The following is a 24,038-nucleotide window of genomic DNA, read 5'->3' on the forward strand; positions in this document are numbered from 1 at the left end:
TATTTATATATGATAATGATATTTTTTTTCATTTCTGATGGCTGCATACTAAACTTCACGCAATGACAAAAAAAGGAGCCAAAAACGAACGCTTAATCTTAAAAATTAAGCGTGCTGTGATTTTTTGAAAAAAACTTTTTTTCCGCTTTGGCGCTAACTCCCGAACACCACCGGCATACGACAGATACTTTTGTAAATAGAGGCTCGGCGTTTAAGGGTTAAAAGCTTTTTTATGATGAAAGAGTTTACCTGAAACTTTTCTTACAGTAAGATGTAATTCCTAAGTATAAAAACATTATTTCTACTCATCTGTAAGATATACCAGTAGATATAAGTATCATACCCTTTAAAAATCAATTTTCTAGGTTTGTACCATTCAGAGCTTCAGAAAATATTGACAACACTGCAAAAAAATTATAAAATATTTTGGTATTAAAACTATTATTATTGTACATAACTGAAAGTTGCCTTACAATGTTTGGTAGTCATCATAATTTTTAAAAATTAAATTACCTGTGCTGTACTTTAAAAAATCATCCAAATCTAAAGACTGACTGAGAAGACATTTAAAAAAAAGTATATGGGCATAAAATTTTTTCATAAAGCTGTAGTAAACAATCTTAAGAATCACATAGTACTTATGATGTCCATGTCAACCAATACAAGGATGTTCTCCTGAGTTTAGATTATGTTTGTTATGAGTTGCTGTTGAGTTTATGTTATGTTTGTTATAAGTTGAACACTGATCTGCAATTCCTTGAGGATTAACAGTGATTTTCAAATGTTAATAAGTTTTCACAGGATATGACAGACATTATACAACTTAAGAATATAACTAACATACTGTGTGGTGCTTAAGATGCCACTAAATTCAAACAAAATATCTATCTTTGCTTACTTAACGAGTTCCTTGACAAACCACTCTCTACGAGAAAGTGTTCCACAATGGCTTACCATCCAGGCTGCAAGCTTAGTTTTGCTTTTCTCTGCCCAATAGTCTCTCACTAACAAAAGAAAAAAATATTATTATTTTTTATCTTACCAGATGTATTGTGGTCTTATACAATAAATATTTTAATTCAATCATAGGAATGAAGTATGACCATAAAAATACTGTATAACTGTTAGTAAACATGCATTTTATATAAGTTAAAACAAACAACTATCAGAAGCTTACTAATTTTAATAAGAAAACATACTACAGTACTGTATATTGTTAACTAGTACCTGTATTTACATTTTTATGGTACAAAATTTGTAACCAATACCATAAGGATGGAAGGCTGAGACAGGGTCTCACCTTTAGATTACTGGTGATCTATCACTAATGAAGAGGAACGTTCTATTACACATCAATTCTATGTACAGTACTGTGTCAAAAGTTCTTGAGGTCTCTTACATTAATATATGACAGACTAATTTTTATATGCTATACACTAGAATTAAGGATTTTTATCTTACATACCAGCTATATTTCTGGGAGTTACCTATTTGCAATACTGCAAATTTAAAATGGATTTCCTCCTTGGATATTTCAGAAATATAATAAACTTTACTATAGGAAGAGACATTCATTTGCTAAAATCAAGTTCTTATATCACAGCCTGTTTTACATGAAAACCAGTTAATCATTAACTGTTTTGTGATGAATACTACTTGAAATATTTCAAAAAAGTCTCCACAGGTCCCTGGAGGCCATTCAATCCACTAAACCTCTAAACCTGTGAGGGCCACCTTATAATCCTTAACTGCAAAATGACGACTGTAAAGGAATTAGTGTCAAGAGGATCAAAACACCTCCCATGACACACATGCATGAAGTTCCCCATTTTGCTTGGTAAAACTTGATAGTTGAAGGACAGCAGGAGTGAGCAACTGTGGAGGCAAAGACCCACAAAAATCCCTCTTTCTGATTTCTCAGTAACCCCCCAGCACAATGACATAAAAGCCAGAAATAAGTGGCACTTGCTGAATTGTGGCTGTCTCTGGAACTTCTTCCACGCCAGCCGAGATATAGTACTGCCTATAGTACTGCTTGGGCCATAGAAAATCTCACCTTCAACAGGACTTGGATGGCTTAACAGAAGCCTCTATAAAGAAAACTTTTGGGACTTCAGGAACCAATGGGGTTCCTATTCTTAAATGGGTTGGGTCATTCCCTAATAAAGTGACAGAAAAACATCTAGGAGAACTGCAGCCAATTAACATCTCATCACATTCAGTTACCGAGACCTTTTCATTAACCTGCTGTGGAGTGATCGAGTGCCAACACTAAAATCCTGGCTTCAAATGGATAAAATAACACAGCTGGGGTGGTCATCTCCATTCCCAAGTACAATGCCATCATGCAGGGGGCGAGATCCGATCTTTTCCAAGCAAAGCTCATAACAATTTCAGCATAGAAATGCCATGTTCTCTAGCAGCTTTGCTGAAGTTTCAGCTAAGATAAGCCAGGTGCTTAAGTTCCACTGATGTCTTATACTAGACTTGTGTGCCTAGTCTTCTACTGACACCAAAGTCTAGGAAAGGAGCTGTGGCACCATCTCCAGACCAAAGAAAAGAGCATGAAACTGGCATAGCTTAGGCATTCCACAAGAATCTTGTGCTTATCTGTTAGTTTTATAAATTTAATCATTATTATTTTATTTTTATTTTCCGGGTTAGTGAAGTAGGTACTGTATATGCAATATACATTTGAGAAATTTATACTCATGTATGAAATGGCGTAACAGTTGTTGTGACGTCATATGACGCCCAGAAGACGGGAGTCAGAAGAATAATGGGGTGGTGGGAAGTGACTCATATGCAGTGTGGTTTGTTGGTCAGTTTATAAGTCTAACTTGTTTGTTGTGGTTGTCAGCTGGATTAGACAAGAACTGCAACGGAAATGGGTGTGTAGAGTTTATTCAATTGGTAGCAGAGCGTGGTTAGTCAGAAATGGATGGATCTGACAGCAAGCATTTGGGGATGGAATAGAAGCGAAGAAGAGAATGTCTGAGGTTTAGCGGGATGCAGGGCGAGATTAAAGGATAGAGAGGACAAGTCGAAGATTGGCTTGTGGTGTGTGGAGAAGAGGTGAAATATCCAGGGATAGAGATAAGAACAAGCTTAAAAGTAAAAGCTTTAGAAGTGATAAAAAGGATAGATAGAGTTGAACTTAAGGATAAAGAGGGTTCAAAGATAATCTTACCCAAACTAGATGAAGTATATCTAAAAGATACTCATGGAAAATTACAGTAAAATGAAAAATTATTTTAAAATATAAAGACAATCTAGTGAAAAGATGAGAAATTTTATAATTAGGTATGAGAAGGCAGAATCAGTGTAGTAGAGCAATAGGGAAGAGCATGCTTGAAGGAGAAGCAAAGGGTTTTCATGTATTAGAATAAGCGAATCTCACAGACAATCAAAAACAAATGGTATTAGCAGCTTGTAGTGAAGGAAAGTTGGAATATAAAACAGTGTCACAGATAATGAAAAGAATATTTGAGGGATTACAGAATAAAGAGGAAGGGGAATGGTGGGGGTCAGAAGGCTATGTGAATTTCAGGAGAGATAGAGAAAACCAAAGATATCAGGGAAAATGGAATCAAGGTAGGGGTGGAAGAAATCCTACATATTGAGAAAGGAAAGTAACATTGTGTGCAATATGCAAATTGGAATGGCACTGGGCTAGGGATTGTCCTCAGAATTTTCAAAATAAGAAGAAACTAGATTTTGGACAAGAAGGGGAAAAAGTTTATATAGAAGTTAGTAAAATAGAGGAAGAATCTTGGGAGAGGTTGATGCGATTTTAGACAGGATGTAAATCGACAGTTTGTGGGGAATTGTGACTAGCACAAGAATTAAAGAGAAAGAGTTTAATAAAGTATCTAATTTCAGTGAGTCATCACACAAGGCAAAAGGAGTACCGAAAATACCAGTGATATTGAAAAACAAAGTTTTATTTGAAGACAAAACTTTTGCAGGCTGATGTACTGTGGTTAAAAGGTAATAAAACCATGAGTAAAATGGGTATGACTATACATTTGAAAGAGAATTGTGTTAAAACAGAAGTAGTAGGGGAAATGAAGGTAAAGTTAAGAGAAGATAAACAGGGTCACCTAACAATACCAATTTTGAGGAGGAAGGTAGAAGAATTGTTACTGGAGGGATGGAAAGGAAAGAGTCTCAGGGAAATAAAGGTACAATGATGAAGTCACATCTATAATGTGGTCATGGAAGTGGAGATAAAATATGGAAGCTAACGGAAGAAGCACACTGGAGTGATGGTTTGAGAGAAAAAGAAAAGGAGGAAATAAAAAAGTTACTAACAGACTTGACTGCAGAAAGATACAAAAGAAATCCAGCTAAACCAGTAGTGGGATTTTCTTGGAGTAAAATATTTAATGAAGTTGTAGCAATAGTTGTGGGAGACAGAAGAGAGAAAGTTCTTGGTAATGGAAGATATGGCAACGAGGTACTGTCAGGCTTTTTGGATGAAAGACATGAAACCAGAAACTACTATAAAGAGACACTTTTTGATGGGTGGTTTGCAATATTTGGAGCACCTTCTAAAGTATTATCAGACAATGGGGGAGAATTTCAAAATGAAAAAGTAAGGAGGATGGCAGAAAGATGGAATATTAAAGTACTGGCCACAATATCTGAATCTCCATGGAGCAATGGAATATGTGAGAAGACGGTAGGCATAATCAAAGAAAGCTTAAGAAAGATGAAAGATGATGAGGAAGTGAATTGGTTAGTAGCATTAAGATGGGTAGTGAGTGCCAGGAACTGTTTAATAAACAATGGGTTGATTGATTTATAGATTTTAGGCATACATGCTAAGCACTGGGGCAATTAAGGCCATTCAGCACTGAAACGGAAATTGACAGCAAAAGTTTTTAAGGTGTGACAGGAGGAAAACCTTGCAGTTGCACAAACAATAGGGGTTTCTCCTGTAACCAATTAGTATTTGGAAAAACCCTTCTCTGCCAAATTTAATGGGAGAAGAGAGTTCAAATCCTGCCAGCAAAGAGAAAGGTGTGGAAGAAAGTATAGTAATGGATACACTGAATGCAATGCATAAGACCAAAGAAGTGTTTATCAAAAATGAGTCTTGTAATAAAATAAGAATTGCTTTAAACAAAAACATCAGAGAACATAAATTTGAAGAAACAGTAGTGGGAGATGAGGTACTCTATAAGAGAAAAAATGAAAATGAATGGAGAGGACCTGCTCCAATAGTGGGGGTATCAGGTAAAACTGCAGTGGTTAAACATGGGGATTCTCTAAGAGAAGTAGCCAGAATACATGTTACTAGGATTCAAAGCCTGTCAACAGAAAAAGAAAAGATACCTAAAGCGGATAAAACATATACAATAAACCTCCCGTATTCGCGGGGGATGCGTACCACACCCCCCTTCGAATAGCTAAAATCCGCAAATACTTAAAACCACTCTAAAAACACTTGGAACTGCCTATTTTGATAGTTTAAACAAAAGAAAACCCTCTAAAAATACTTATACCTGAGTATTTTAATAGGTTGATCACAAAAAGTGCATTTAGTCATGAAAATATGAAAATACAGCAATTAGTGAATAATTCTCAGTGAAAAATACAGCGAGTGGGCGAATTTTCCACTAATAATGGGTAGATATGTTCCACAGAGAAATCTGCGAATACGTGAGGCCACAAATCGTAAGAATGAGAATACATGGGGTTTACTGTACTGTGAAGGATGAATCCTGTGCCTCAAAGGAAGGGAATATAGATGGGCAGGAAGGAAAAGAGATGGTAACGGGCTGGAGAAGGAATGCAGATACAGAAGAGACTATAGAAAGAGATTTGGTGGAGGAAACACTGGAAGATGAAGGGGAAAGCAAGTTAACAGAAGAGATACTCAAATTCAAGAAGGGAAATAGAGTTAGAGCTATAAACAAAGATATAGGGCAAGTAGAACAATGGACTATTTTAAGTCTTGCAGGAAAAAGATCAGGCAAATTTTGGGCAGATTCATATAATGTACAAGACTCACAGTTCGGTGACAAGGGATGGATTAACATAAGAGATTATAGTCATGTAGTAAAATTGAAGATGAAGAGGTGGTTTTGCCAGGATTTGAAAATAAAAGCGTAATTGAAGCTAAAGAAAAAGAACTAACAAGTTGGAGAGAAAACAATGTATATGAGGAGGTAAATGATGTTAGACAAAAAGCTATATCTACAAGATGGACAGTAACAGTATAAGTAAAAGGGGGCAGAAAGGATATGTAAAGCAAGATTGGTAGCTAGAGGTTTTGAAGAAGAAATGGCTGAATGGAAAAAAAATGCTCCTACATGCAATGACAAAATTTCAAAATTTTGTTTGACAATAGTTAAATTGAAAGATTGGACTTGCTATACATTAGATGCAAAAACTGCATACTGTATTTACAAGGTGATGGAATACAGAGAGAGGTATATTTAAAACCACCTAGTGAAGATGGTTGGAGTGGATTATGGAAATTGAAAAAAACTGTTTATGGGCTCAAGTGGTGGAGGAGTTTAAAGGTGGAGTTTAAAGGTGAAAGAAGTAGATTAGATCCTAATATATTCTTTTGGAGGAAGGACAATACATTGAATGATATTTATGTACACGTAGATGATTTTTGTTATGGAGGAACTGAAGGATTTTTAAGGGAAACAACTGGGAAGTTGACAGGGAAATTGCAAATAGGAGAACAAGAAAGTAAAAGTTTCAAGTATATAGGAGTAATGGTACAGCATAAGGAAAATAGAATTTGTCTTAATCAGTGGCAGTATATAAATTCTATACGAGAACCAGAAGCTAGAAGATTTACAGGTAATAGAGTGTTAAGACAAAAGGCGTTAACAGAGTACAGATCAGTGGTAAGACAGTTCAACTGGGTATCTCTATGTACCATGCCAAAAATATCACATGATGTTAGTGAATTAAGTAAAGCTTTTAAAGAAGGAACAACTCAAGATATGAAAAAGCTGATTAAAATAGTGAGAAAAACTAAGAACATAATGGGAGAAGTGATAATAAGTGAGTTATAAGAAAAGATTGGGAAGCCTATGCAGATGCTTCATTTGGGAATAATGAAGATGGTCATACACAACTGGGTTACGTGATATCCTTGACAGATGGTAAGAGGAGAAGTCCCATATAGTGGAAATCCAGAAAATCCAGAAGAGTAGCAAAATCTACCATTGACGCAGAAGCTCTGAGTGTGGGGGAGGCCATAGAAGGATTGGTATATTTCAAACATTTGAGGGAAGAGACAGTAGGAGAGAGAAAATTAGAAGCATTGGTTAAAACTGACAGGAGTTAGTAAGAGATTAAAGATCGATACTGCAGCAAAAAGAGAAACAATAAAATCTGGAGAATTAACGCTTAAACGCCGACTGGACGTATCGTAAATCGACTAAAATTGTCTGTTGGGTGACGAGTGGACATACCGTACATCGACTACAAAAAATTTCAACCTTCGGTCAACTTTGACTCGACCGAAATGGTCGAAAAACGCAATTGTAAGCTAAAACTCTTACATTCTAGTAATATTCAATCATTTACCTTCATTTTGCCACAAATTGGAAGTCTCTAGCACAATATTTCGATTTAGGGTGAATTTTTGAAAAACACTTTTCCTTACGTCCATGTGCGGTAACTTGGCCGAACATCTCAGAAATTCTTTCGTCACTCTGTCGTAATGTTTGCACCGTTTTATATTAGTCGTTACATAAAGTTTTATATATGAAAATGTGTGCAATTTCATGTAGAATACATAAAAAATAACTCAAGGTTGTAGCTTTTATCAGTTTTAAAATATTTTCATATAAATCACGGTGCCAAAACTTCAACCTTCGGTCAACTTTGACTTGACCGAAATGGTTGAAAAATGCAATTGTAAGCTAAAACTCTTACATTCTAGTAATATTCAAACATTTACCTTCATTTTGCAACAAACAGGAAGTCTCTAGCACAATATTTCGATTTATGGTGAATTTTTTAAAAAAAACTTTTTCCTTACGTCTGCACGGTAACTCCATTGAACATCTCTGAAATTCTTTGGTCACTTTGTCGTAATGTTTGCACCATTTTATATTAGTCGTTACATAAAGTTTTATATATGAAAATGTGTGCAATTTCATGTAGAATACAAAAAAACATAACTCATGGTTGTAGCTTTTAACAGTTTTGAAAGATTTTCATATAAATCACGATAAATAGAAAAAATTCGACCTTTGGTCAACTTTAACTCGACCGAAATGGTCGAAAACTGCAATTGTAAGCTAAAACACTTACAGTCTAGTAATATTCAATCAATTACCTTCATTTCGCAACAAACGGAAAGTCTCTAGCACAATATTTCAATTTATGGTGAATTTTTGAAAAAACTTGTTTTTACGTCCACCCTTTACGAATTCATATATCATTTTGTGATAATATTTTCTCTGTGTTGCTTTGATCGTTTTACAATTTGTTATATACCAAAATCATTGCAATTTAGTGTACAATACAAAGAAAAAAAAATAACTCATTAGCTTTAACAGTTTTGCATACAGCATGATTTGAATACAATTATATATGAAATTTTTTTTTCACACTGTCATATATTTCAATATTTATATATGATGATATTTTTTTTCATTTCTGATGGTTGCATACCAAACTTCAGGCAATGACAAAAGAAGGAGCCAAAAATGAACTCTTAATCTTAAAAACTAAGCGTGCTGTGATTTTTTAAAAAAAACTTTTTCCGCTTCGGCGCTAACTCCCGAACGCCGCCAGCATACGGCAGACACTTTTGTAAATAGAGGCTCGGCGTTTAAGGGTTAATGTAAACAAAGCAAAATATCAACTCATTAAAGAAAATATATAATGGACTAGTAAGATTTTAGCTTAATAAATTTTTTCCCTCATCTTTTCCCGTCTTATCCAAAAGCTTTGGAGCAAGGGGGACCGGTGTAGCCTGTCATATGTCAAATATTTTGAAATATTGACCTGAAGGGTAGAAAAGTGTTGCCCACTCTTCGTCAAATATATGCTGCCCACTCAGTGCTCTCTCTCTCTCTCTCTCTCTCTCTCTCTCTCTCTCTCTCTCTCTCTCTCTCTCTCTCTCACACACACAACAAAGGTGAGAGATGGATAGATAGATAGATAGATAGATAGATAGATAGACAGATAGACAGATAGATAGATAGATAGAAAGGGAGAGTGGTTGATAGAAAGATATATAAAATATATACTGTATAACTGACATTTTTAATTGTTTAACTGATGTAAGCAACTCAAGTTCTCTCTCTCTCTCTCTCTCTCTCTCTCTCTCTCTCTCTCTCTCTCTCTAAAGGTAAAATGTTAAATGATATTAATAATATCATTTCAAAGATTAATCAATTCTACAGTAATAGGATAACAGTTTAAGGTATATTTTAAGTAGGATGCTAGAGTAGGTATACATTTGGTATTTGAACTCCCAAGATAGGCAAAAAAAAAAAAAATCTCTTGCCAAAGGATACTCAGAATGTGAGAAATGGATATAGACAGATAGATAGATAGATCATTTCAAAGATTAATACAGTAATAGGAACATAATTTAAGGTATATTTGATGTAGGATGCTAGTTTAAGGTATACATTTGGTATATGAACTTTCAAGATAGGCAGTTATAGTGTTTTTAGAAGAGGGTATTAACTACTCGCGGATTTTAACCATTCGCGTGGGTTGTGGCACGCATCCCCACGAATTCGGGGGTGTTTACTGTAACCATGGAAATCAATCAAACACCCCTCAAGCACCTGTTTCTCAGTCACTGGCCACACCCCAATGTCCATGGCCTTGAGCTTCTCTGGGTCTGTCTTTTAAATTCCCAAGTCTACCATTGTCTCCTGAAATGGTAGTCAGTAACCCAACCTCAGTATGACAATCACCATTATCTCTGCTCCTATTTCTCACCAAGGCTCACGAGATTACTTGAAACATTACTTAACACAAGCTATTAATTCTACAAGACTAACCTTTTTTCATCTGCAGTCCAATAGAATAAAGTTTTCTAAATTTTATTTCTGCTGTAACCAAATAGTGGAATCTTCATCAAATTGGTGGATCACTGGAACTATGAAAGTTCAAACTTGGTTTTGTTTTTAGAAAATAGACTTCAGTTTATTTTTAAAGCTTACTTGTTATTTCCTTAGATTTATATCTTTTATTTTTCATTGTTAATTTTCCTAACTGTTTAATTTTTATTTCCATTCTCTTTTCCTGTACAGTAAATGGTTGCTTTCCCTATTAGAGCCCTTAGGCTTCTCAAATTCTACTTTTCCAAATGCTGGCAAAAGCAAAAACAATGTAAAAACTAACTAAATAAATTGTGTTTAGAAGATGGACATATATTACTTGAGGTAAAACATTTCTAAAAATACAAAGTTCCTTAAGCATACCATGCTTAAAATTTGCAGTGAGGGGTACAAAGAAGAGAGTAGAAAAATATATTTAGCCTTCAGTGAGCTAGGGGTACATCGGTACAAGCAAAACAATATTCTGAGTGATATCTATAGGAAAGTAATTCTATGGATCTCACTGTCCCTGCTATATAATACTTGTTAAAAGATAGATAGAGAAAATACTGCTTTCCTAAATTGTTCCTTTTAATACAATAAGTTGTTCATTTCTCAAATAAAACACCAGTAACCAGTGAAAATCCATGACTCCCTACTATTTATCATCTTTGTAGTTATTATATCTCGACACCATACATTCTAGTTGAATCTGTTAATGCTCAAATTTTATCTACTTTATATACAATTTTGACATACCTTTTGGAGTATGGTTTGAGGGAAGGGTTTTGGGTATGACTTTGCCATATGGAACAACAACATCAGAATCTCTCCTGTAGGTCATTGTCCAATTAAATAAGCCACCCAGATGACTCATATTGACATGCTGATCTTCCACAACAGCTGTAAAATATGTATTTATAAAACCCTAAAGATTATATACAATATATGTACTTAACTACTCTTTTCTTTGCAGCTTGTAATTTGCACTAGACCTTATTTACACTCTTTTTATCTACATCCCATTACATCTACATAGTAACTCAGAACTGAGAAACATATGAGTAACTATAAATACAGTACAACAGAGCCATGACAAAAATCACTTGAGCCAATTAGCAGCCAAAAACCAGAAAAATATATCACCACATTCCAATCATTTAGGGTGATCTACAAAAAGATTAAACTGCTTTTGTTAAATAGTATTTTCTTCCCCAAGGTTGGAGAACACAATGGAAACACTATCATTTTGAATTATTATAAATCATTATATGATCACAAAATTATATTTCTAAACGTCATGGCTCTTACTCAAAGGATTTGTTTTTAAAAGAGGTCAAAACTGAAGCAAGGCAAAATTGGACAACTGAACAGGAAGAGGCCAAGTGGAACAGACACAAATAAAAAGGCAGAAAGCACTGCATTATCTTTTAAATCCTTCTACAGTGCCATGCAAGGTGCACTTCAAGGGGTATCCCCCTATGGAGGATGCTCAATAAGATGTAGCTAATCATCCTTAAAGATATTTTCAATTCCAGAGGGTACTTGACTGATATAGCCATTACTGTAATTGCTAAAGTTAACACTGGGCTGCTTGGAACACTTTCTTAAGGGACTCCATCTTCTAATTTAAATGCATCAGACTACATTAGCACTGTATTGCATAATTATTAAAGATACTGTTATCTGAAAACAATTTAGAAATAATTTTGAGCTTCTGACTGTCCGCACACTTTCAGGTTTGATAAAGCAAAATTTCCCACCTGATACTCAAACTTCTAAAGTTAGGTGAACAGAGTACACTATCAACCACATGCTCTTAAAGGTGACAATTTACCCTTCTTAAAATTTACAACGGCATTTTACACGCTACATTCAACATATCATCCACCAGCTATCTGTTGAGAAACTTGCATAGTATGACTAAATATAACTTCTAGAGCTTGTAAAGCCTGATTGCCCTCACACTTTGCCAATCAAGGTAGGACAAGAATTATTTTGAGATACTGTAATCACCATTAGGAATTTGACTACTAACAAATTATTGCCTAAACACCATGAACCATGGAAGATTCCTCTGTTTATTTTAGTGACCTATTAACTATAATAAAAATATTTAATCTCCTGAATAATGTATTGACACTTAGGAAAATGACTAAGGCAATGAGATTTCAAAACCTGTTATTAAAGGTAATGATGCAACTACTGACTCAATTAACCCTAATAATGTTTCCTGATCTGATTCAGATGATAAAGGGATTTGATGATAAATTTTCATAATAAAATTTATTATTTGGATACTCTCCTACTGTTAAAGACAGCTTATATCTCTGTGCTGATAGCCAAGTTAGCATTCAAACAAAAGATTGAATGGTTGACAAGATGGCTGTCTGGTACACCTAATCTCCACCAGGTGCGTTTCGAATGTTTTAGCTCGTCAGAATTCTCCTAGACAGCCCATTACATTGGGGGGAGGCTGGGTGAGGTCTACTTTATCATTATGTAAGAATCAAAATAATAAATATTAATATGAAAATTCATATTACATTTGGGATGAAGCTTACCTACTGTTAAAGATAGCAGATTCCCACATTGAGAAGTGTGTGGTGGGTCATGCAGCTAGACAAAACCCCCTCAGCCAATCAAGCAAAAGGTCTCTTGCATGAAACCTAAAACATCCTTATCTGATCTGGAATCCTTTCTGGATCCTACTGCTGCCAGAAGCTGGATTCCATTCAGGGAGCAAGGCTCTCATACGTGTGCAGCAAAGAGCAGCCTTGTGGAGAAAACCACTTCAATTCAGCCAGAATTACACAGAAGTGGCTTGAGGGGATCACTGTGCCTGGGTCCAAAGGTCCTTTAAACTGAGTCATTAAAAATAAATACCTTTATGGTACTGTATAGGGTACACTCCTATACAATATATGTACCTTCAAGCTCCCCAAAATATTAAAACCCGAGATTTAAAACAGAGCCTAAAAGACTGCTCTTTCTTTGGTTCAGGAAAAGACAACTAGCAGACTAAGGGCTTTACTGTTTTCAAACACAATTCTGCATACTTAATGTAGTGAGCAGTAAAAATCAAACTGCACTTCTACTGCACCACATAAATCCCATCCTCAAGCAACAAACTGTCATAAAACTAATTGAAGTTGCAATAGCTCTCATATTATGATTGTTTACTTTTAAAAAAAAGGCAAAAGGCATGGAGCTCATTCTCATGCGCTAGCCTAATCAAATACATCACAGAGAACTTGATGTTCTTTGATAACGACGTTCTATGTTTCTAAAACCACAAAACAAAAGTTAACTTTGCCTCTTCCAGGCTTACCCTTTGACAAATTAAATTTCATATATACTTACCAAGTAATTACATAGCTATAGTTTTAACCTCAAGCGGCAGCCTTTTATTTAAAAATCATAGCAGCACTTTTATAGCGAGTGTAGGTGACAAGCTCTGCCCACTTAACGGGTACTGATGGAACAACATACCCAGTAGCGTCATTCTGTTTGTGCCCTTATGCCCATTAGAGGGGAGGAGGGAGGGCTTTGATTCTGTAATTACTTGGTAAGTATACAGTATATGAAACTCAATTTTATTATGAAAATATCGTTTTCATATAAGTAACTTACCAAGTAATTACATAGCTGAATCCCACATTGATATGGGGTGGGATGAATGGACATATTCTACAGTACTCCAAAACATTAAGGTGTGATAATGACTGAAATAGAAAGGATGGCTAGCATTGAAACAATGCTTGTCGTTGCCTTACCTGGTAAGAGAGCTACTGCAGGTGAATACTGGCTCTGGTTGGTGTTCATCTTGACCTGTACTGGCGTGCCAGTTGAGCCGAGGGTCGCCTCTACGTAAGTGGGAGTCTTGCAACGAAGGGTAGGCCTGATTGCTGACAAGACATATATAATGAATAAAACAAACAACCAGACAACGCTGTCACCTACGCTGACAAAAAACCACTAACCATCCACTAAGACCGGTGGGCACTCTAAGTACAAAGTAAATCCCCGCTCCCCAAAAATTCAACACCTGAGACAGAGGAGAACGCTTCCTATGCTTCTTCCCCCAGTACCATGCCAGCCACTGATAATGGCCCCAGGGTACTGCAATTCTCAAACATTGTTTCGACTTCTTTTAAACAGTGAGATGCAAAGATCAATTTGCTCCTCCAAAAGGTTGAATGAAGAATGGACAAAAGGGACAAATTATGCTTGAAAGGAAGAAAGGTAGCGACTGCTCGGACTTCATGCGCTTTCACTTTGAACGAAGGCAAAATGTCCTGAATTCGTGAATGTGCTTTGGAAATCAGGTCCCTTAGGAAGAAGGACAATGTGTTCTTCGAAAGAGGGCGAGAGGGATTCTTGACAGAACACCAGAGGTCGCTGGATGGCCCTCTGAACTTCTTGGCCCTTCACAGACACTGTAATATCTTATGGCTCTGACAGGGCAAAGAACCCTTTCCTCTTCCTCTGGGCACAGTATTTCCAATAAACTCGTAAGGTGGAAGAAACGAGGCCCGGGCATGGATAGGTCCTCATTCTTGGCGAGAAAACCTGGGGTAAAAGAGCACACTGCATCTCCTTGGGAGAAGCTTACCATCTTGTCAATAGCTTGCAGTTCATTTACATGCTTTGCAGTCACCAAAGCTATGAGGAAGAGTGTCTTCCAAGTGAGATCCTTTAGGGAAGCAGAACCAAGGGGTTTGAAAGGAGGGACTGTGAGCCACTTGAGCACGATGTCTAGGCTCCATGAAACCAGATCGGCCTTCTTCTGTTTAGAAGTGTCGCATGACTTGATGAGGTCATTAAGATCTGGGTTTGAGGACAGGTCCAGACCTCTGTGCTTAAAAACGGAGTTGAGCATAGCTCAATACCCTTTAATGGTGAACAAGGACAGACCTCTAGAGGTCCTCAGACAGAGAAGGAAGTCTGCTATTTATGTTAAAAATGTCTCAGAAGAGTAGACATTATGTCTGATGAGACACCATCTATGAAAAACTGTCCACTTTGCTTGGTAGACATTGCTAGAAGATTGTCGTATGCTGCTCTTGAAAAGCCTTTCGCTCTGACCAGCTTCCTGACAATCTGAAGTCTGTCAGAGCAAGAGTGGACAACCTTCAGTGGTATCTCTTGAAGTGTGGTTGTTTGAGTAACCACAGTTTTTGAGGAAGTAGCCTCAGGAAGTCCACCAAAAGCCAAAGAAGGTCCGGGAACCAATCCATGGGCCAAAACGGGGCTACAAGGTTATCGAGACATTGTGGTGCGAAATGAACTTGTTCAGCACTTTCCTCACCATGCTGAAGAGCAGGAAGGCATACAGATCCAGGCCTGACCAGCACCACAATGTCTCGATAACCTTGTAGCCAGGAGATCTGGGGCCGAAGAGCAGGAGAGAGGAAGACAATGCTTTCTTGAAGTGGCAAGCAGGTCCAACGTTGGTTTGCCCCACAATTTCCAAAGGTTGAGACAGACCATGGGATCTAAAGGTCCACTCGGTGGGAAGGGCCTGCTTCCAACGGCTCAGTGCATCTACGAGAACATTCTGTTTCCCTTGAATAAACAGAGTGACCAGCGCCACTCGATTTTGGTCTGCCCATAGAAGAAGATCCTTTGCTGCCTGGCAGAGAGAAAAGGACTGAGTGCCTCCCTGCTTATACAACAAGTGCGGTGTTGTCTGCATGGATTACATGGATTACCACTGTCTTGTTGTAGATTGTGGTCGAGATGCACTGAAGGCCTAGATGAATGGCCTTTAACTCCCTGACATTGATATGAAGGTTCCATTCTTCTGAGGACCATGTCGCAGAAACTTCCTGACTTCTCAGAAGGGTTTGCCAGCCTAGATCTGAGGCATCTGAATAAAAACCTAGGTTGGGGGCTCAGAGGAAGACGAGACTTTCCCTGCGAAAGTCTTCCTTCATGCAGGCACCACTGGAAGTTCGATTTAATTTCATGAGTGATGGGAAACACAACAGAGTCTGGTTGGGTTTTTCTGTCCCAGTTGGCTTTTAGGTAGAATGAAGGACTCTCACGTGGAGTCTGCCCAGCTTGATGAATGTCTCTATGGACGCTAGAGTCCCTAGTAGGCTCATCCATTGATGGGCCAAACAAGACGTGAGGGCTAGAAAACTGCAGATCATCTTGAGGCAGTTGGTGATTCTCTTGGGGGATGGAAAAACCCAACAAGTCTGAGAACTGAGAACCATCCTCAAATAGAGAATCTCTTGTGTCAGGACTAACTGGGACTTTTGGAGATTTACGAGTATTCCTAGTTCCTGAGTAAGGCAAAGAATGGTCTGCAAGCCCTTCATGCACTTCTTCTAAGGGGACCAAAGAAGCCAGTCGTCCAAGTAAAGGCTGCTGTTGATGCTGATCAGATAAAGCCATTTTTTGAGAGGGGTGAGGACTCAAGTATACACTTGAGGTTCCATAGAGAGGTCAAAGCAGAGAGCCCGAAATTGAAATATTTTGCCCTGGAAGACGAACCTGAGATACTTCTTGGAGTCCAGATGGATGGGGATATGGAGTATGCATCTTGCATATCCAACGATCATCCAATCTCCCGGGTGAATGGATATGACTGACTGGTTCATCTCTATCATGAACTTTGGCTTCCTTATGAAGAGATTGAGGGCGTCAACATCGAGGACTGGTCTCCAAACCCCTGACGCTTTGGGGACTACAAACAGACGATTGTAGAAGCCCTCTGTGCAGCTGTCCTCAACTTCATCTGTGGCTCTCTTTAGAAGGAGAGAGGATACTTCCTTCAAAAGGGCCGAATGCTTCCCTGAGCCTTCTGAGTAGGCCATCAAGACGATGGGAGAAGTGACCAAAGGAGGGTTCTTCATGAAGGGAATAGTGTACCCCTCCTTCAGAATCTTGACAATCCACTGGTCCGCCCCTCTGAGTCCACTTCTCCCAAACTGGGGCATGAAGGACTTCTTGTTCATTTCTTAGGCACAGCCTTGGAAGAGCTCCTTCCCTTGATGGCTCTGGCTGGGAACCGGACATTGGAGCGAAGCCTGGGTTGCGACTTGGGCTTGCTTCCATGAAAGGGATGTTGTTGAAGTGAAGAGACCATCTTAGGCACAAACGACGACGACAAAACCTTGGGGCACTTGGAAGACTGTGCTAAGAGGTCTTGAGTTGATTTCTTCTGAAGGTCCAAAGCAATTTTTCCACTATCGACTGAGGGAAAAGTGAAGCAAATCCAAAGGCGAATATAATAATGGCGACCTCTGTGATTGTGTAACTCCTCTGGTATGAAGGAGCACCAAAGTTCTATTTTCTTCAGACCCCTGTAAGAAAAAAGGACCCCAAGAGCCATCCTGAAGGCTTTGCGCATGACAGAATTCCAACGAAACCCGTGGCAAAGTGCTGATCCATATCCTTGTGGTCTTCGATCTTCTTGGCATGGGCACCTACTGTCCGGTCGAGGAAGCTATAAGCCTCAAAAACCTTGAAGAGGTTCTTAACTAGGTGGTCCAACTCTGTCAAAGAGAACATAATCTTTGCTGAAAGGCCGAGCGACAGGAAGAGTCAGTGAGGCTGGAGAAGTCCCCTTGGGAGGAGGCAGGACCTCCCAAAGAGGGAGCTTCCCCAGTGGCGTACAACAGGTATCTCCTCTTAACCAGACGAGAGGAAGGATGAGCGAAAGTAGCTTTGTCTTGCTCAGAGAACCAGTCTCTGATTTCCTTGATCGCCTTTTTAGGCAATGAGGAAAGAACCATCTTGGGAAGCCTAGAGCTATATTCTGGGAGGTTCCTCATCAGGCAGAAGCAGGTGAGACCGGGCAGCTGGAGTGAAAAAAGACAGAAAACTCGCCAACAGGTAGCGAAGGAGAGCTGCATATGCTGGAGGAGGAGCAGGGTCTTGGTTGAACTCTTCTTCTTCTTCAGAAGTGATCGGAGACGAGGGATAAGTCATGAGCAGGCTTGGAGGCAAGAACTTTCTTAAGGAAGCTCATGATTTCAGGCAAATGTTGCTTGATGGGCACCAAAGAAGGCTCATCTGATTCCAAGGTGGGCGCTTGGTGCTCAGGCAAAGTAGACAGGTGATGAAGGGTTGGCGCCGGACATTTTGGGAGTTGGCACCAGGCGCTGGGAGCTGGAGCTGGGCACTCGGAAACTAGTGCTGGGTGCTCGGGAGCTGGCACTGGGTGCTCAGGCTCTGGGCGCTCGGGGAAGAGAGAGGCGCTTAGGCGATGGGTGCCTGAAGTGGTCCTTTGGGCGCTTGAGATCCAAAGGATGGTACTCAGCAGAAGGGAGTTCCGGAGAGAATACTTCTGGCAAATCCCATGGGTGAGAAGGAAGTCATGCTGGAGCAAAGATGGAGGGATCCACAGCATAGCTGCAGGAAGGCTGTGGGCTGTGAAGCACCTCCTTGTACTGCTTATCAGGCAGCAGAGACGAGCAGCCGACGTCGTCCACATGCATCTTCAATGGCCGGGATAATCAAGAAAGTGCCTGTGGCACCTGGAATTAGAATCAGAATCCAAACTTGACAACAAATGATCCACAGGCAGAGTCAGGCCTTTCCAGAGTCCGTCTGTCGACACCTGGGTTCATGCAACAGGCTCGACTGAGGGAGCAACTACTCATGGGCAAACGCCACCAGCCTCCCTTGTACTTCCGGTATGTTTTCTCCCAGGTTTAGGGGAGCGGGACAGTGACCTTCGTCTAGGAGAGCCGGCGGGATGGGTAGCCACCTCCCCCACTTGCACTTCACTGGACACTTTATCACAGAACATTTTTTACATTAGGACTTTCAGGGATGCCCCTATCTCAGACACAGTATGCACCACCAGGTTTAACTTCTTCTTACACCTGGATTCAAGGTTGGCAATGGCATCGGGGTTGGAAGCATGGGAGCCAGGCACAGGAGTAAGTGGATTGATAGTGGGAGGGCTGGGAACAGGAGAAAAGGCGGTAACAAGGGAAGAATGAATAGCAGGACTAAGATCTGATTTAGGCTTAGGGGAAGAATCTAGGATAACAGAGGCCCTACGCTTGGCTGTAGAGGCCGCCTTTCTCTTCCTATCCCTTTCAAGTTTACTAAGGTGAGATTCAAGAACCTTCGACTTTCATCCCAGTCCCTGCATTCATCACAAGTATTCTCCTTAGAATATAATTGCCCTCTACAATTAATGCACATAGTGTGCAAATCATAACTTACTAAAGTGTGAGAATCATAACATACCTTAGCCAATCTAGTTCTACAGCCTTCGCTACATTAACAAACACTGGAAGCACTCAAATCAGACATATCTAATTCCAAAAAGCTGACAAAAGCAAACAAAAGCTTGAAGGCTACACAAAAAGCGACAATACTCCAACGAAATCCAGTGAGAAATAACCAAAAACTAGTGGAAAAAGCTGCAGCAAACATAACGATGTTAACTGTGTGTGTCAACAAAACAGAATGCTGTTACTGGCTATGCTGTTCCAACACTACCCGTTAAGTGGGCAGGGCTTGTCACCTACTCTAACTATCAAAGTGCTACTGCGATTTTTAAACAAAAGGCTGCCATGCGAGGTTAAAACTATAGCTATGTAATTACTGTACTTGTTAAGTTACTTACATGAAACAATAGGTTAACACTGCCTCCTCCGGGCTTTACCTTTAGCAAAGATGTTCTAGGTTTCTAAAACCACAAAACAGTTAACTGTGACTCTTCCAGGCTTAACCTCTGACACTAGGTTTTCTAAAACAAAAGGATAACTGTGCTTCTTCCATGCTTAACTGAAGTAAGTTTTAAATGCCCCAACAGGATAGAAAAGAGTTTCCTCTTCTTCCCCACCAAAGATGTTCAAAATCGGAATCCTTACAGTTCTTGGAAAACCTTAGCCGTAACATCATTCTCAGCTCTCAGGCAAAATGATGAAATAGCACTCCCTTTACATCAGCCTTAAGGAGGGTACTTGCAATAAATTTACTCTTTTAACTGCCAACAGTGCTAAATACACCCTGTACTGTAAAACAGAGTTCCTTAGTAAATACAATACTTCAATCAAACTCATTCCAGAGGCTCAAAAGGATCTGCAGATAAAATTTAGACCTGCTTCTAAATTCCAGAGAGACTGATACTAAGTTGTAGGGGCTTCAACCTCAACTGATTTCAACACCTTCAGGTGCTGATCATCAGTCAGAACTAATTGCACGATGCGATACTGAGGACAGCATAGAATGATGACCTTGAAAGTAGACAGTGAAAAACTCTTACTACATCTAAGAAAGCAGAGACACTTTGATGTCTACAGGGGTACAGGTGCTGAAAATTCCCTGAGCAATATACAAACCACTGCTTCTGATACAAGGCCACAGTTGTTTTCCACTTGATTAAGGATAAAAACCCATGATACCTTTGAAAATCCTCTTATTGGGAGGATACAGTTGAGCATTTCCAAGCAGTTAAGTGTGAGATGCAAAAGTTAGTGGAAGTGCATGTAACTCGGTAGTTTGAGTTGATTTCTCCTTAACAGAAAAATAAGAGATACATCTACTGAGAGAGCTACAAGTCTGAAAGTTACTTGATCAGAGGCTACTAGGGCTCTACAGGAGGAACTGAGCAATTCCTGTACTTGAAATTTGCTCAATACTTCCTTAGGGTAGATAAAGGGGGAAGGCATTGAGTCTGAACTAGGCCAAACTTAAAGAAATGCATCCACAGCTCAAGCCTGAGGGCCATCAAAGGAGTAGTGATAGACTGGTTGTTCCCGTTAATCTGCATGCTAATAAGTCCACATTTGAGCACTCCTCTAATTCCACAGCAACCATTAAACTTGCGGATGTAATGACCATTCTGCAGGTAGCTTTGTTCTTCTTGAATCCTAAATCACCAAAAACACTGTCCTGCAGAATGAACCACTGAACAAATATCATGTTGTTCATTTCATTCAAAGAAGCAATCTTTCTACTATGACTTAGTTTCTGACCAAGGATAAACCTACTAGGAATCTTCAATGGTCTTTCCACCAACCTGACGTCTTGTAGGCTTTACCAGATGTAGTGTTGACCATTCTATGGTGTATTGTAAGTCAGTGTAACAAAAATTGTCAAAATTTTGTTTTATGTTACAAGACAGAGGGAAAAACAAGACCTGGATGTAGATTTAAGAATAAAATTAGTCAACTCTTAGTTTCGGCATCCCTCTTGCAGAACCTGGCGACAGTGATGGTCCTGGATTACTTACAAGTTTAATGAACGTTAGCTGTATGTTGTAATCTCTTATACTGAGACTGTACTGTAATTATGGCTGATTATTCCAATAAATTCTACGGTGAGGCAATGTTTCCTAACAAGGAAAGCCTTTACCGTGTAGGAAGCATCATTAAGGGCTAAAATTTTTTGAGAAGTGTCTATTTGTCTTCCGACAGATAAGAATGTATTGAGGAGGAGTTAGGGAAGCTGACTGAAAATCATAATGCACAGAGACTGAGCCAGGTGAAGCAAGAGATCCTCAGCTTTTGGAATACTATTGACAGAGTTGGCCAACTTGAACCAGTTGACTCAGCAGAAAAGAATTCTCGCTTCTAAAAGTCGACACCATCAGCCTATGGGCAACAAAGTCCCTACTAATACTTATGGAGGCAACACACAAAAGCCAAAACACAGCGCTTTGAACAGCAATAAACCTCAAAGGAGCTTGCATAACTGAGGATGTACTGGTATCAGAAAAATGTCTCCTGCAAGTTCACCAAAACATCAGGTCGTTCTTTTGGAAAGTCACTAAAACCATGCTGGAAAAACTAAAAAGCATGGGGATAGACACAAAGTTGTTCAGTCTCAATAGTACACCCAACACTGGGCACCAATCTCTGGTTGCTGATGGTGCTAGGAAAAAGTCAAAAAGATAAAATCCCAGTGAATTACTGACACCTTCTCCATTCATTCTCTCTAATTTATAATCCCCTACTAAAAAATGAGATACTTCTGCTGGAGAACACACAAAGGAACAGCTATAGGAGACTAAATCAGTGGAGAGAAACCTAAAAGGAATCATGACTCTCCTTCAGTGCCTCCACCACTTACGGTTCTGCTCCAAAGCCTCTCCAAACATGCAAGGAGGCCTGCAATTGACCATACATATGAAACCAAAACAGCTGCCATATCTTGTGCAGCACAAGCCTTTACTACAGATAGGAGCTTAAGTCTTCGTGCTTCTTCCAAACCAAGTTAGTTTAAGTATGAGAACATTAGCCTGCAGCATCAGAAAGAGTTTTGAATGCACAAGTTAAAAACTAACACTCTCCCTCGCTAAACTACCACCGGTGCCAAAAACACTTACAGCTGGCTCTGCGAACTCCATAAGCTGGCACCACAACCTCTCTAAGCTGAAGCAGAGAAGAGGCAATTATACAGAGCGAAAGTTCAATAAAAGATAAACTTCAACACTCTAAACTCCATTTCAGCAAGTCCAAAGCACTTGTCAGTATAAAGTTTGTCTATTCAAGGGAATGAGATAAAGAAAACCGGATCTTCAACTGAAGAGGGTTCAAGCAATGAATAAGTGCCTGTATCACAAGACGCGGTGCTCTGCAACTTCATAAAACATCAGAAGATAAGCCCCAGCAGACTTACAGGGAGTTTTGTGAGCCAGAGTGAGTGACAACTTACAAAACGCACTCTAATTGAACGAGAAAGCTTGGGTTCTCTTTCTCCAAATGCTTAAAGGGCGCTGAAATACTCGAATACAACTGAGACCTACTCCCTATGTGGCCTCTTTCCTTGACTAAATAAGGATAAGGCAAGGCAAAACACCCCAGCAAACGCTGATCAAACTGAAGGAGATTCCTCAGATTCAAACTCTTCTTCCACCAAAGGGCGACAGAGGATGACAGGAGGCGACACCTGGTGACTGGAAGCAACACCTGGTAACAGGCGGCTATAACTGGTGACAGGTGACAGCAGCCAACACACAAAAGAAAAGAAGCACCACAGAAAATGGCAAATGTTGGGAGGAGGAGACGGGGGTCCCAACAACTCTTCCACCTCTTCTGAAAGCGAATCAACAGACATGAGAGCATTCCCATACAACACATCCTTAGACAGCTAAGTTGCTAGAATATCTAGTTTGGAGACAATAGATGCTACTGTAACCATGGTAGGTTTGGGAAGGGAAACATTAAGCAAGGCAGAAGCAAAAGCATGTAAAGAATGAACAAGTGCATTTCAAAGGCAAAAAAGGAATAGGCTAGCAGACAAGGATTTAGAATGAGCAATACATGAAGATATTGGTTAAACAATCGAGAGAGTCGACATAACATCAGAATAAGTACAACTCACTACAGAAACATTATTATTAATAGCACTGTCTATACCTATATAATTAGTCCTATTGGTACTATCAACCTCATACAGTACTAGGTGCTGATGATGGTAGAAGTCACATACATTGCGAAGATTAACATTTACCAAAAAGATCCTTTGGCTAACGCATTAAACAAGACTCAGAACATAAAAAATGGAGAGGCAGGTGATGGAGGGCACAGAACCACATCACCCTGAGAACCGACTCGGTTCCTTGGCAGCAGGTCTCTTCCAACTGTTGCAGGAAAGTCTTAGGCTTGGGCTAAGGGCAAGCGAGGGCACCAGCAACTTATCTCTTATAGGGAAACATGAAAATGATTGCACACTATGCAGAAAGTCCTTTGAAAATCCCTACTTCCTCACATCTATTCTCAAGATCACATTTCATACCATTGCACCTGCCGCAAACAGTGTGTGTATCTCCTACAAAGTCAACATCCTGCTAACACAGTAACCATTCCTACAGAACCTGATGTTCTTAGCCGTGATTCCAGTGGAAGACATCCCATGAAAAATAAATGTACTGCACCGTGATAGCAGCAAACAGCCAAAACCATGAAATACCAACAAGCATCTATACACAGTGGCAGCAAGGAGCATTCTGACAAGAGTTAAAACATTTGAAGCACACCCGGTGGAGATCAGGTGTACCAGTCATCTAGGCAGCCA

At 39.4% G+C, this 24,038-nt stretch overlaps 1 protein-coding gene across 8 annotated transcripts in view; it reads right to left on the minus strand.

Moving 5' to 3' along the window:
- The window catches only part of LOC136838784 (alpha-(1,3)-fucosyltransferase C-like), an 87,435-nt gene that overhangs the window by 33,830 nt on the left and 29,567 nt on the right, over positions 1–24,038 (minus strand). For all 8 annotated transcript variants that reach the window (XM_067104314.1, XM_067104318.1, XM_067104320.1 and 5 more), the window contains 2 exons: positions 10,803–10,946; positions 899–1,004 (listed from right to left, as the gene is read on the minus strand). In XM_067104314.1, the coding sequence (XP_066960415.1) occupies positions 899–1,004; positions 10,803–10,946 (250 nt within the window). The remainder of the gene's footprint in view (positions 1–898; positions 1,005–10,802; positions 10,947–24,038) is intronic.

The sequence above is a fragment of the Macrobrachium rosenbergii genome, chromosome 5 (assembly GCF_040412425.1).
Source record: "Macrobrachium rosenbergii isolate ZJJX-2024 chromosome 5, ASM4041242v1, whole genome shotgun sequence".
NCBI lineage: Eukaryota > Metazoa > Arthropoda > Malacostraca > Decapoda > Palaemonidae > Macrobrachium > Macrobrachium rosenbergii.